This window comes from Eleutherodactylus coqui, chromosome 1 (assembly GCF_035609145.1).
Source record: "Eleutherodactylus coqui strain aEleCoq1 chromosome 1, aEleCoq1.hap1, whole genome shotgun sequence".
Lineage (NCBI taxonomy): Eukaryota > Metazoa > Chordata > Amphibia > Anura > Eleutherodactylidae > Eleutherodactylus > Eleutherodactylus coqui.
In genome coordinates this window covers 377,433,208-377,448,786 of record NC_089837.1, presented here as the reverse complement: position 1 = coordinate 377,448,786, position 15,579 = coordinate 377,433,208, and the positions used below count along the sequence as shown (strand labels likewise).

The 15,579-nt window shown below is 42.0% G+C and overlaps 1 protein-coding gene across 3 annotated transcripts in view; it reads left to right on the top strand.

The window, feature by feature from the left end:
* Window positions 1-15,579, top strand: part of MSI2 (musashi RNA binding protein 2) — a 614,965-nt gene that overhangs the window by 408,712 nt on the left and 190,674 nt on the right. For all 3 annotated transcript variants that reach the window (XM_066578790.1, XM_066578773.1, XM_066578782.1), the window contains one exon: window positions 2,785-2,867. In XM_066578790.1, the coding sequence (XP_066434887.1) occupies window positions 2,785-2,867 (83 nt within the window). The remainder of the gene's footprint in view (window positions 1-2,784; window positions 2,868-15,579) is intronic.

The following is a 15,579-nucleotide window of genomic DNA, read 5'->3' as shown; positions in this document are numbered from 1 at the left end:
TATTTACATCCAACCTATAATTATAAACTTTTTTTTGTATTTCTATTAATTTAAAAAAATTCTATCCTCCATTATCCCAGGACTAGTTTTAGAATAGCGCCATCTGCTGTTTTTCTCTGGGCAGCTCAGTAACTGTTCCAAGGTGGTCACAGTATTTGTGTTCCATCGGGTATGTGGAGGGATCCTTGATGTGGTGAGCGGCTACTTCTGAAGTTGCTGCATCTTCTCTGATGTCAGAAGAAATGGCGTTAATGCAGAGGAGATGTAAGACTGAGTAGGTGGGACCACTATGTAACATTACTCAGGTGAACACCGAATAGAAACAGCAGGTGGTGCTATTCTAAGGTACTTCTACATGGGACGACTGTTGGATGCTTTCACACAGGAGTGATAGTCGTTAAAGAGGTTTTCCAGGGATATACTACTGATGTCCTATCATCAGGATAGGTCATCAATAGTTAATCGTCTGGGGTCCGTCGCTTAGGGCACTAATCGATCAGCCGAGCGTGCGCATGCTGTCAGCGCTGCAAATACACAGAGGTCAGAGCGGAAGTCTCTGTGCCAACCTTGATGTAGTGACCGGAGCTTGTAACTGCAGGCATAGCTCTTATTGAAATTAACGCAAGTTGTGCTTGCAGTTATAAGTGCTGGCCACTACATGGAGGTCAGTGTGGAGGCTTCTGCTCCAAATACACAGAGGTGGGAGCAGAAGTCTCCGCGCTGACCTCCTTATAGTGGACAGCGCTTAGAACTGATTTCAGTGAGAGCCCTGCCTGCAATTACAAGCGTCGGCCACTATACGGAGGTCGGCACCGAGGCTTCCGCTCCGACCTCTGTGTTATTGCGGTGCCGGCAGCGTGCACCCGCTCAGCTGATCGGTCGGGGGCCCGAGTGACGGACCCGGCCAATAAACTATTGATGACCTATCCTGATAATAGGTCATCAATAGTATTTCCCTGGAAAACCCCTTTAAGTGAATTGAGGTGGAGTGATCTCTTCTTGCCGCCCATCTCCATTTACTGTGAACAGGCAGTTATTCATAGATGAACCACTGCCTGTTTACACTGAGCGAGAAGTTATTGACTAATCACTTTGTTTCAGTGAGCTGAGCTGAAATGAAGCAACAAGCGACTAATGTGTGATTTGTCGCTCAATACCCTGTCGGGTCTTGTGTTTACACGGGACCACTATTGATGGGAATTGATTAGTCCTGAAATATCTGTGGATAGAAACCTTTTTTAAATAGGTGTAACTACAAATTTGTGGGCTGATTGTAACTATAAACAATTTTTTTCGGGGAATAGCCTTTTTAAAGGGGTTGTCCCGCGGCAGCAAGTGGGGTTATACATTTCTGTATGGCCATATTAATGCACTTTGTAATATACATCGTGCATTAAATATGAGCCATACAGAAGTTTTTCACTTACCTTCCCTGCGCTGGCGTCCCCGTCGCCATGGTGCCGTCTAACTTCAGCGCCTAATCGCCCGATTAGACGCGCTTGCGCAGATGGGTCTTTTCCCTTCGGCTCGGTCCGGCAGCAGCGGCGGTCTGGCTCCGCCCCCTTACGGGTCATCGCGTAGCTCCGCCCCGTCACATGTGCCGATCCCGGCCAATCAGAAGGCTGGAATCGGCACATGTGACGGGGCGGAGCTACGCGATGACGCATACAAGGGGGCGGAGCCAGAACGCCGCTGCTGCCGGACCGAGCCGAAGGGAAAAGACCCATCTGCACAAGCGCGTCTAATCGGGCGATTAGGCGCTGAAGTTAGACGGCACCATGGCGACGGGGACGCCAGCAACGGAGCAGGTAAGTGAATAACTTCTGTATGGCTCATATTTAATGCACGATGTATATTACAAAGTGCATTAATATGGCCATACAGAAGTGCATAACCCCACTTGCTTTCGCGGGACAACCCCTTTAAGCTCGTGCCTCTTATACACTGAATTCTTCTTGTATAGTAGGGCAGTCACTATAAGTATAGAATGATTACAATGAATTAAGTGATAAAAAAAAATCTGTGATCCTGTATAATACTGGCTTCAGTTAGTTACTAGAAAACAAACGTAATGTCATAAGGAAATACTGTATTTGATCTCATACATTTGGAACATGCTTTCTTTTGCTTCTATTCTTAACTCACTGGGGGTCTTTTTATGGTATGTTGGATGGGAAGGGTAGCATGTCTCCTTAGGGAGAGCACCTAGAAGTTGTGAGGAAACTTATTGGGCCTTCCATGCTCCACTGGGAAATATGCAAATGGATAGATGGAACAATGCTTCTACAGCACCACCTATTGGAAGGCTGCATTCCAGCAAGTCCATGTCAGACCTTTTAACAAGCCTTGTAACAATGCCTGGCTTTATAATTCTCACACTGTCTAGGTGTTCTCCGTAAGGAGAAGCAATACCTTTTCCAACCCATGTCTGTGGACCTCTCACTACCCAAGTCAGAAACATACTGTACATTAATGAGGGGCAATCGCCCTGAAACAGCTGTCTGTGCATGATTATCTTTTCTTTCTGGAGAAGATTCTGGCTTTGGCTCATAATTCCCAGTCATTTTTACAAGACTTGTTAAAAAGTCTGACAATGACCTTCAGGAAAGCTGCCTTCCAATAGGTGGCACTGTAGAGGCATTGTTCGATCTTCCATTTGCTTCTTTATATGCTATGTTGTTACATTACTTTGTGTATGGTGATTTTACCTGAGGGAATGTACATCAGATGATGCTTGACCATTTTTTCAAGCATTTATGTAATTCATATTATTTTCTTTTACAGGTTTTGGTTTTGTTACCTTTGAAAATGAAGACGTTGTGGAGAAAGTCTGCGAGATCCATTTCCATGAAATAAACAACAAAATGGTATGTTCTCATTTTAAATAACCCTTAAGAATCTTATCACTCGCTAATGATTGTATATATACAGAAAGTATTTGTAAAATGGCTTCCCATGTAAGTGCGCAAGTATGAATCCTGACATGACTATGTTTTGGGCATCGCATTGTATGTTCTTACTAGATGGTGCCTTGATTTTTCAGGAATCTGTGTCACTGTCCATCTAGGTGTTTTTGTGACGCTTGGTCTGTACTAACAGTGCTTGCCATGATATCATCCTATAAAAGGATCCTAAGTCTTACTACACTACAAATCCACTTAGTACAATAAGTGTTTGTTATTTGCCACAGAAACATACATTTGTCTCTTTTTCTTTAGTCTCCCTCAAAGGATGGCTGTATGTAATAAATATCTTGGGAAGGGAGAAGAGGCCCTTCCTTGCATTGAGAAACCAGGGAAACTAAGCTGCACCCTTCTAGTTTTAATGAGTTACACGAGGGAAGAGAGAGAGTATTCAAAAATATCTAGAAACGCTTGCTCAGTGGGCAGTGACTAACAGAATGGTATTTAACAAGGAGTAATACAAAGTCCTACATCTGGGCAAGAAAAATGAAGAAAGCACATAGAGAATGGGAGGAATTGAGCTAAGCAGCAGCACTTGTTAAAAAGACTTGGCTATACTAAAAGATCATAGACTGAACATGAGTCAACAATGTGATGCAGCAGCCAAAAAGGCAAACACAATTCTGGGATGTATTAAGAGAAGCATAGAGTCTAGATCACGTGAAGTCATTATCCCACTGTACTCTTCTTTAGTCAGACCTCATCTGGAATACTGTGTCCAGTTCTGGGCATCCCACTTTAAAAAAGACACAGACAAACTGGAGCAAGTTCAGAGAAGAGTTCCCAAGATGGTTAGTGGTCTGCAAATCATGTCCTATGAAGAACGGTTAAAGGATCTGGGAATGTTTAGCTTGCAAAAAAGAAGGCTGAGAGGAGACTTAATAGCCGTCTACAAATATCTGAAGGGTTGTCGCAGTGCAGAGGGATCAGTCCTATTCTTATTTGTACAAGGAAAGACTAGAAGCAATGGGATAAAACTGAAAGGGAGGAGACACAAATTAGATATTAGAAAAAACTTTCTGACAGTGAATGTGATCAATGAGTGGAACAGGTTACCATGGGAAGTGGTGAGTTCTCCTTCAATGGAAGTGTTCAAACAAAGGCTGGACAAATATCTGTCTGGGATGATTTAGTAAATCCTGCACTGAGCAGAGGGTTGGACCAGATGACCCTGGAGGTCCCTTCCAACTCTACCATTCTATGATTCTAGTTCCACAGCTAAAAAAGGGTTAGGCCGGTTTTACATCCGGGTCAGAACCCCCAGTCGGAAATTCTGTCGCAGATCCGGCTGAAGTTAGTGGGGTCCATTCAATGCTGTTCAGTTACATTCTGAGGTGGAACTATTCGGCTGTTGGGATTCTCCTTCTCTGAATGGAACAGAAAAGCAGAACCCCTGTTGCAGATGTGAAACCACCTTTACATGGATATGGATTCACTCTCTCCTGCTGATTTTTACTAGAGCGATTGTAATTGCATTGGTAACTTTTGAAAATCTTGCAACTGGCAAGGTGTTAATTGAAATTCCGATCAGTAAAAGTGAAGCTGGGTCTTCAGTGGTTTGCTGATCATTTTAGTGGCTTCACTGAAGAGGTTGGCCAGTTTTGATAATCCCTTTAAATTAAGCCGAGAAAGCATAGAGTCTTAGGTTTTCACAATCCCACAAACTTGCGTTTTTTTAATGCTGCGTTTTTTGCTAATGTGATTGTCAATGGGACTTTCTAATGTTAAAACCGCAACGCACCAAAAACGCAAGTTGCATTGCGTTTTTAACATTAGAATGTCCCATTGACAATCGCGTTAAAAAAAACGCAGCATTAAAAAACACAAGGGTGTGGGAGCCCTTACATTATTATTTCTTGTTGCCTATTTTATGCCAACATATTCCACAGCACTGTTCAGAGCTTGCAATCACTCTCACAACACTCAGAAAATGAATGTCTGGTTGTGAGATCAGAGCATGTAAATCAGTCCCTATAGATGTTGCTTACCCGCTTTTTAGCTCAGTTCCATTAGGGCACAGCTGAGATCTCTGACTACAGCTTAGCTACAGTGCAAGTCTGTGATAGTCTGAGTCAGGCCCCTGTCTCATCATTGGTTCATGTAGACACACCCCCTCTGCAGTGGCTCCTTCTGCTTAGTGGTTACAAGGAGTACTGCACTTTTACATTCATTACTTTGTTTTAACTATGCCTAAAATGTAATATAGAGAGCTACAGCAGCATAAGAAATAAATTAACCAAGCTTTTATATACACCCATTTTTTATATATTTTAGCTTACTTCCTCTTGACTGTTCGTCAAGCATCATTCACTGTTTCTTCGCACAGTGTAGTTATGTATGCATTGTATATTGGCCTTGTATGTGTTCAGAGAGTATAAATTCAATAATGGAGCTTTTAGAGCGGATAAGATCAAAGCAATCTTCTTAGCATATGCTGGAGGCCTAACTCAATATTTGACTTGCTAATTCTTTCCTAGGGCACAGAAATAATATTGTTCATTTTGTTCTTACCGTTACATACAACAGGGATAAAAAAATACCTTACATTAACTCTATTTAAATCCTTTTACCCCTTAAAATACTGTACTGGATCACCGACTGTTTCACTAATCGCACTATTAGAAAAGGAGTTTTCTGAAGGAGCACTTTTACTTACAAAGTAATTTAGGGCACAAGAACCAATTATGTAAACAGGCCATTTTCTGTCTTATTTAGAAGTGAAGAATTTCTCAGCAATGTGATATAAAGCTAACAGGTTATTTATACACATTGGATTATCTAATACTGGTAAGAATGGAGATGTAATAATTCAAAAAATAGAAAGTGATGCTGGGTCACTGTCAATGAAGACCTTTTTTAATTTGAATCTTTATTTTCACTTTGTCTGTGTTCTTTCAGACCTTAGGCATAATAAGTCTTACCTTAATGTGAGTGTGTGTATGTTGGGATGGCAGGCAAGAGTAGACTGTAGCAATATCACACATTTTCTACTGCAGTTGCGTATTTAAATATAATAGTATCATGCTGTTCCTCAGTAATAGTACCTTAGAATAGCTAATGCTCACATAATCCAATTAGTATCCATACAGAGGCGTAATACCTCAGTTCTCGTTCACATTAGCATCAGCATGCCGTTAGAACCACCATTGTTCTGCTCCTTAAGGCTCAATGTCCACCGGCAGATCTGATTTGTAAAAAAAAACGCACGGAAGATCCGCAAATCAAGCCGCCCATAGGGAAGCATGGGCGTCCGCACATAAAATAAAGCATGTGGATTTGTTTTGAAAAACAAATTGCAGCATGCTCCATTTCAGTGCAGTTCCTGCACGGGCAGCTTCCATTGAAGTCAATGGAAGTCATCCGATCCACGGCCCATCCTGTTTTCCCATGGGCCGTGGATTCCGTGGGAAAGCAGGAGTTTAAAAAAAAAAGAAACTCCACTGAGCATGTTTGGCAGCCTGCCGGCCGCCGCTTTTGCACGCACAGTGAAGAAAATAGAAGACCCGGACAGGCACGCAGAAGACCCGAACGGGTACGCAGTGTCCTTGGCCGCGGTCAGGGTCGGATTCTGCTGCGGGCTCCTGCATGCAGAATCCGATCCGCCTGTGGACATGAGGCCTTATAAGAGTGGAACATTGCAAGTAGTGACAGTGACAAATCTGTCACATGTTGGACACCATACGGCACCCAATGCACTCCTTTGACTATTGTGGGATCTGTCGGGTTTCCATCGTGTTCTCCAGAATTTTACTGGAAAAAATAGCACAGAATGCTGCCCTTTTATGGGGAGAAATTTAATGGACAGAGGTAACCGAATCTCTAATACAGATGTGACCGAGATCTTAGCTTGTCTCTAAGCCCATCATATCCTGAGATATCTCACACAAAATATTAAACATAGTCAAAGAAATGTATATGTCTGATGATGCCTCAACAGATGGATCCATGTGTCAGACATCTGTCACCTATAGACTTCCATGCTAAAAAAAGTATATGTTTAACAATGCAGTGCTTCATATTCTTTCTGAAACAGTGAATGTGGAGCGTTTACACGCAGTGAGAAGTGAGCGAACCAGCGATGATTTTTAGGCTGGTTGAAACTAAGCAACAAACGAAAAGTAAAGGAATAGTAAAATGGTGGCTTTGCATTTAGACAGAACAATTATTACGCATTTTCGTTGATTTGAACGAATTTTGCGTGACAACCATTCCGTGTAATTGGCCCTTTATACTTTAAAGAGTTCTTTCAAGGTGAAGCACAATTAGCTTAACTGCCGCCTCCAGAATAGAGAAACTCCTTCTCTGCTCCACAGACTGCATGAAATGTCTGTAATCGGGCCCCCTAGTCACATAGATATGCCACTCTGCCACAGTACATTATTACCAGCTGCACTGCATATACTGTAGAACAGCAACTACTGTTGTGTACGTTTACATTTGAATGTCAATCAAAGTGTATATATAAAAGCATCGCATGCAATATACCTATAAGGAAACTTATTCTAGCTGCTCTCCTTAAGGAGTGATGATACCCCTCTCGACACCTATAAAAGTGACAGTGCATGGTAGTTTGAAATTTTGCATATGCAATTGCATCGATAGTTAACTATAATACTAGCCGTAGTCTGTATACAATTTTAAGAACGGTACTATACATTTATTATTAAAAGGGTTCTCCACACAAATACTATTGATGACCTGTCCTCAGAATAGGTCATCAATAGTTGATCGTCTGGGATCTGCCACTCGGGACCCTAGCTGATCGGGCACCCATTGTCATCACTAATACAAGGGTTGGGCGGAAGCAGTTGGCTCTGACTCCTGTATAGTGGCCAGTGCTTGTAAGTGCAGGCGCAGCTCCCATTGATTTTAATGAGAGCGGGTCCTGCAATTACCAGCCACTACACATAAGTCCTAGCTAACTGCTTCTGCTCTGCCCCCTCTGTGTTGTGGTGCTGACAGCGGGCATTTGATTAGCTGATCAGGCAGAGTCCCAAGCGATGGACCCCAATTGATCAACTTATTGATGATCGATCCTGAGGATAGGTCATCAGTAGTATTTGCATGGAAAACCCCTTTTACAACTATATTAAAGCATTCAAACTGATTGATGTATGCAAAACCTAAAGCAAGTGTTCCATTTAGAGTATGTTAATTACATGATCGCAAAAGTAGTTGCCCATTACTACGTTGTAAGCTTCTTGGCTTTGTAGACTTTGTTTTGGGGGTTTTAGATTGCCGTTTTATCTTTTATTTGCAATGCTTTACTCATGGTGTCATCCTTTGAAATTGAACTCATGCTAGCTGCTTATATGTACAGTAAAATATGGTATTTCATCTGGGCTTTGCTTTATTTTGGCCTAGCCGTCTTCACATTCTGGTCATTTTATTCCTCTTTTTATGTTTAGCCCTTTTTTAATTGTTTTTCCCATCTGACATTTTACAGCTTTTTATCTTCTAGCTGGTTAAATTCAAAGTGATGCCTTACAGACACCTGTGGAATATAATAACTTGTTCTCCTGGCAGAGTTAGTATGGTCTTTATGTTACTGGCGGTCAACCAAGCGAGAGATTGAAGTTGCATTGAGAGATAAAAGCTTTTAAAACTGATGTAGGTGTCGGTACATTAAAGAGGGACTGTTAAACCACAGCAGCAATAAGTGCCTATATTAAACTAGTGAAGGCGAAAGAAAGTCCAGTAAGAGACTGGCATTAATACTCTGTGGGCAACCGGCACCGTTCCTTAAAAATGCTCTTGGTGGACATCGTACCCGCAACTCACATTTAAAAATAAATTGTCCGTCGGGTAGGGTTTGTTAATGGGGCTTTACAATGTATACATTTTCATAATGAAGTTTTACTCTACTTGTGCCTCAATATTCGTTTCTGAAACAAAGAATACAGCTGCCCGTCAAAGTCTCTATTAAGCTTTACTCTACAATCAACTAATCCGAGTGCACGAATTACAGCGGATGTCATAAAATAAAGGCTTTGGTAAAGGTGCTGGAAATGATTTATTCAAGTCACTAGAAGCCCATTTGATTCATCTGTGTAAGGGAAGGAGCCACTGCTGTGTGATCATCTCATTTTGGCTTAATGCTCACAGTTGGTAGGGGGTTATTTGTGCAGATTCAGTCCATTGACATTTACTGTGTGACATTGCCATTGAGCTGTGGTGTGTGCATTTGCTTACACTGCTGTATGCCTTGATGTGTGTCTTAAGCTTTTATCTTGTCAGTTTTGGTTATTGTGTGGTTGCATTTGTCTCTGCTTAAGAAGCACTTCAAGCAAGCATAATGGGATACATTAAAGTTACTGTAGTAGAGTCAAACTAGTACAGTATTTACTCATTTGAGACTGGTTTATTTAGTTCTACACACTGGATATGGGTAATGTGTTGAAAACTAGTGTATTGCATTTCCAGACGCTGCTTTTACCCTAACCCCACTACCTTCACCCATAGGCCTATCCACTTCCCTTCCCCATATTGACCTCCTTCTCTGGAGTTCGTAGATTTGGACTCAAAATCTTACCTTTTTCAGGTAGGGTTACGTCACTCTTTGCAAGGAGTTGACACATTTGCACAGAGTTCGAAGGCTAGTCAGGAGCCAGTTTTATTACTTGACTAGCTATGCAATAAAAACTTCTATAGGCATCAAAAGAAAGCAACCTCAGAAGTTAGGTGCCTGCAGACATTTAGATGCATTGGTTGCCTGCCTCAAGCTAACTTTTAAGGCCCATTTACAAACAACGATTATCGCTCAAAATTTGTTAAAACAATGGTATATGAGCGATAATTGTTGCGTGTAAATGTTACCATCGTGCCCTTTTCATTTGAACCATGATTATTAGGTGAGTTTAAAAAACATCGGTAGATGCATTGGTTGCCTGCCTCAAGCTAACTTTTAAGGCCCATTTACAAACAACGATTATCGCTCAAAATTTGATAAAACAATGGTATATGAGCGATAATTGTTGCGTGTAAATGTTACCATTGTCCACTTTTCGTTCAAACCATGATTATTAGGTGAGTTTAAAAAACATCGGTCAGACCGCAGGCTGTGTTCTCCACAGGAGGAGGAGGTTATATTGTATTCTCTCTGCAGCCCATGCGAGAAAACAGACCGCATGCTGTGTTCTGCACGGGAGTGGCTGATTACATTGTATTCATGCCACCAGCCCTTGACACCCCATGCGAGAACAAAGGAGCTGATTGCAGAGCTCAGACCACCTGCTGAGTTCTGCAAGCAGCTCCTGGAGGCTCATTTACACACAAATGAAGTTCATAAATTACTAATGACCATTAGTACTTAATCCAAAAGGATCGCTAAAACTGTCAATCTTTCAATCGTTTGAAAGATTGTCTTTGCGTGTAAATGAGCCTTTACTCTACTCCGCGCTCTTGATTAATTCTATATGGGATTAGCCTTACCTGTTATCTGTACATAGCTCCCATTTTCAGTTACTAGTGCTTATCTGTGCCTTCATTGATGTACTTGATCCCCATGTTGGACTATGTAGAATCCTTAACTGAAAAGCATTCTTCAAAGAGCATGTGCTCCCACAACCCTTCAACTTTCTAACAAAAAAGGCTAATTTACTAGCAAATATTCCCTATGACATCCAAGCGGAAACCTGCTTGCATTTTGTTTTTTAATTTTCACTTGCAAATTGACAACTGTAATCTTGGCAAATTAGTCATGATCTTAGTTATGTGATTTCCAGTCATGCTAAAATGGCTTTTTACAAGTAATTTCCCTGACTTGAGTTTCAAAGTTTTTGCAAGTGATTAGGGAATTAATGACAAAGGCAGTGTCAAGTTTCCCGGATGCTTCACCGTGCAACTAGTCTTATCCAGTGATGTTAAAGGAACATTACAGTGCCTTGCATCTCCTCATTTAAAGGCTTTCTACCTGTAGTTCACACTACATATCCTTGGATTTGTGGTAGTGTTGATCGTTAATCTTGGTTATAAGCGTAACCTGTAAATGTATAACACTATGTAAGATAAGGGTTCTATACAAGCAAACCTAAGAATAGAGAAACAATGGTAAACTAGTGAGGGCTCTATTCACATTTACATTTTCCTGTTCCATTATGGAACAGAAGAATGAAAACAAAACTGTGTTCCAAATCTGTCAATATGATGGAAACCGGCAGCACCTGACGGCAATCATTGACTATAATGGGTTCTGTCTGGTTTCCAACATTTTACCACAAAAGGTAGCGCTGCATTCAGCACTGTTTCTGGCATTTATGATGGAAAGCTATGACAAAAACCATTGGTGGAAATGTGAACATAGCCTTGCAAGTTTCAGTATGTTTGAACCCTATGCATAGAAGAGTTTTTTAGGTTGCGAGTTCAATCCCCGCCTGGTTCGGGTAGCTGGCTGAAGGATGACTCAGCATTCCATCGTTCGATCGAAGTCTACATTGGCTTTTATTTTTCCTGTCACTACCTAGGAGTTTTTTGAGAATTTAATACTGATGGCCTGTCCTTAGTATGGACCATCAATATCAAATCCGTGGGTTCTAAATCTTGTTACCTCAGCTGGCTGGAAAGGGCTGTGGTGCTCATCATTGTTTATCAGGCGCAGAACAATACAGGCACAGAACAATACCCGTGCTAACGACTACACCTAATTTCACAGCTCTCTGGAGCTCCGTGTCATTCAAATGACAGGGGGACACAGTACTTATCAGGCGGCCAAGGCCCGTTATGCCACATGATCATGGGGGTGCTGGACGTTGAACCTCAACCAATCCGATGTTGATTGCCTAATCTAAGGATAGGTCATGAATATCAAAGTTCGGGAAAACCGCTTTAAGGTGGACTTACTCATTAGAAAGCTGTTCAGCTCAAAGGGTGTGAAATGGGGGAAAAGACAGTATCTAGCAGTACAAAAGAAACGTAATGGCAAATCTACAGCTAGAAGATTCCTATCGTACTTGGACATATTCTGTGGTATAGGAAGAGAACCTCTTTAACAGTGAGTCTAATGTGGCTCTGCGGAGTAAACTCTAGCTAGGGAATTTATCTTTTTCATTATTATTATGGTGTGTTTAATGTTTTTTTTTTCAGTTAAAGGGGTTGTCCCGCGAAAGCAAGTGGGGTTATACACTTCTGTATGGCCATATTAATGCACTTTGTAATGTACATTGTGCATTAATTATGAGCCATACAGAAGTTATTCACTTACCTGTTCCGTTGCTAGCGTCCTCGTCTCCATGGTGCCGTCTAATCTTCAGCGTCTAATCGCCCGATTAGACACGCTTGCGCAGTCCGGTCTTCTCTCTTCTGAATGGGGCCGCTCGTGCCAGAGAGCCGCTCCTCGTAGCTCCGCCCCGTCACGTGTGCCGATTCCAGCCAATCAGGAGGCTGGAATCGGCAATGAACCGCACAGAAGACCTGCGGTCCACCGAGGGTGAAGATCCCGGCGGCCATCTTCACAAGGTAAGTAAGAAGTCACCGGAGCGCGGGGATTCGGGTAAGTACTACCCGGTTTGTTTTTTTTATCCCTGCATCGGGTTTGTCTCGCGCCGAACGGGGGGGCTATTGACAAAAAAAAAAAACCGTTTCGGCGCGGGACAACCCCTTTAATACTGGTACCAAGTGCTAAAATGGACAACAGTCAAGGCAGAGCGACCAAAACGATGCAAAAAAGATTAAGATCTTTGAACACTGAATGCTAGAATTATTAATTTTTGTATGACTGATTTTAATACTCAAGGAAAATAGTATATACAGAGTCTGCTGCTGAGTACTGGATGATATGAGAGATACTCCAGCTTTTTTTTTATCTCTGTATGTATGTAAAGGTGAAAGCCTTTACTGACTGACAAACATGAAATTTGGCAGGACCATTCTTTAGGTCCTAAATAGGAAAACTAAAGGGGTCACACATCGATTATTCAATGCTAAGTGCAAAAGTATTGGCACCCCTATGTAATGTAACTTCTCGGTGTCATATAAGTGTAAAATTTGGCACAAGCATTCTTTAGGTCCTAAATAGGATAAATAAAGGGGTCACTACTCAATTATTCAATGCTAAGTGCAAAAGTAAGTGCACCCCTGTGTAATGTAACTTCCCAGTGCTGTACAAGCGTGAAATTTGACACAAAAATCTAACTGACCTCTGTGTGTGTATATACTGAGGAGAATCTACTTCTCCTCTGTCTATATACGGAAAACAATCTAACTGACCTCTATGTGCATATACTGAGGAGAATTTAACTGACCTCTATGTGCATATACTAGAAGGCTGTAAATGACATCAGGAAACGGCCATAGACTGCAGGGATGGAGCATGCCTTTAAGGTTAAGAAAGGGCTGCAACCTCCAGTCTGGGGGTAAATTTCAATAAAAGGGGTGTTACCTTTAAGGATAAAAAGTGAGGAGAGCAGGATTGATGGCACATTCTGCAGAGGGACATCTGTACATGCAGTCTGAGGAGAATCTAACGCTCCTTTATATGTATACATATTTTATTCCTCGGTTTCTCTGAAGTAACCACGACTTCATGAAAATTTTGCATGCGAACAACACATAAACACATGTACCAAATTAACTTGGGGGAAGCCGGGTCTATCAGCCAGCGTTCATATGTAAGTAAGTAGAAAATCAGCTATGCATTTGCATGACATCTCAGGCATTACAGTTTGACCCTATAGAAGTCTTAGGGTGTTGTATTATGTTCCATGCCATTGGGACGTTGTACATAATGCGTATGTAAGCCCTTAGTCTCAAAACACAAAATCACAGAGGTGAGGGGAAAAAAAAAACAGACATTATTCACAGAAAAAGCCAAAAATACAATACCTGAAGGTCTGCAAAGCAGACACGATCGCCAAAGGGAAGGAACAATCGCCATCGGCACAATCGCCGTAGGGCAGGCGCAATGGCCGTAAGCCCTGGAGATATGCAGTCAGCCAGACAATAAAGTGGAGGAGCAGCTTGTTCTTGGCAGGCTAATATGCAGTCACCCACTCAACCCAGCCCAGATTGGGGAGGAGTGACCTCATATACTAATAGCCTGCACATGTGAACGATACCAAAGATGCCAGCCATAGATGGATGGACCCACCATACAGGATATCAACCCTGGCTGATATAACAGCGGGTTGCCCTGTATCTCTAAAGTGGGCCACACTGGCTGACATCTTGGGCTCCCCCACCAACTAGCAAAACTACATACAAAAGTACTAATGCATACTAATAAAATGCGGGTGTTGGTACTGCATTTTGGCCAAAACGCATAGGCTGACGGGCCGCACCGAGGCCACACCGCTTCCGTCAGTACCTACGCTAACTCACTATAAATTACATAAAATCACAGAGGTGAGGGGAAAAAACAAAGACATTATTCACAGAAAAAGCCAAAAATACAGTACCTGAAGGTCTGCAAAGCATACACGGTCGCTATAGGCACAATCGCCATAAGGCAGGCACAATCGCCATCGGCACAATCGCCGTAGGGCAGGCGCAATGGCCGTAAGCCCTGGAGATATGCAGTCAGCCAGACAATAAAGTGGAGGAGCAGCTTGTTCTTGGCAGGCTAATATACAGTCACCCACTCAACCCAGCCCAGATTGGGGAGGAGTGACTGCATATACTAATAGCCTGCACATGTGAACGATACCAAAGATGTCAGCCATAGATGGATGGTGACCCACTATACAGGATATCAACCCTGGCTGATATAACAGCGGGTTGCTCTGTATCTCTAAAGTGGGCCACAACTGCTCCTCCACTTTATTGTCTGGCTGACTGCATATCTCCAGGGCTTACGGCCATTGCGCCTGCCCTACGGCAATTGTGCCGATGGCGATTGTGCCTGCCTTATGGCAATCGTGCCTATGGCGACCGTGTCTGCTTTGCAGACCGTCAGGTATTGTATTTTTGGCTTTTTCTGTGAATATAGTCTCAAAACACTTTGCTATTCTTCGTTTTCATACAGAGCTGAATTTTCACAATTAAGTAAAATATAAGAATGTGCACTGTGGGTTCTATAATTGGTAATTATCATTTTACACTGCTCACTTTGTATCCTGCTTTAAGAAGCAGATTTTGGCTGCATACTGATCCTGCAAATTTAGTAGACCCCAGTTGGAAATTATATTAACGAAGATCCTGTATAATTAATTAAACAACAATCAGTAAGATCTAACAACCACAAATTCATTTCCTCTTTATATCAACTGAAATGTTTCCCACTTTGATCAGGTCCTAGCTGAACTATTATTAGACAAATCATACATTTATTGAAGGAAATCAAATACCTTTGTGGTTCCCTCAGTAGTGAAGACAATAGAATCCTTTAATGTTGGCCATTATTTTCTCTGCATCTGGAGGGACTAAATGTGGCTCAGTTTTGTATTTTTTGTGCTAAACAGAAGGTCGGATCCAATCTTGTTGATGCTATATCTGCAACATATCATTTTACGCTGCAGATTTTCGCCACAGATTTTACGCATTCAGTTGAGGGATGAAATAACGGTGAATTCACACCAAAATCAGTCTAAAAGTCCAAACCATTTGGTGCTGGTTTCCCACTACTGATTTTCTACAGAGAATGTGCAATGTGTGAACATACCCTACGGCTAACTTCACAATGGCC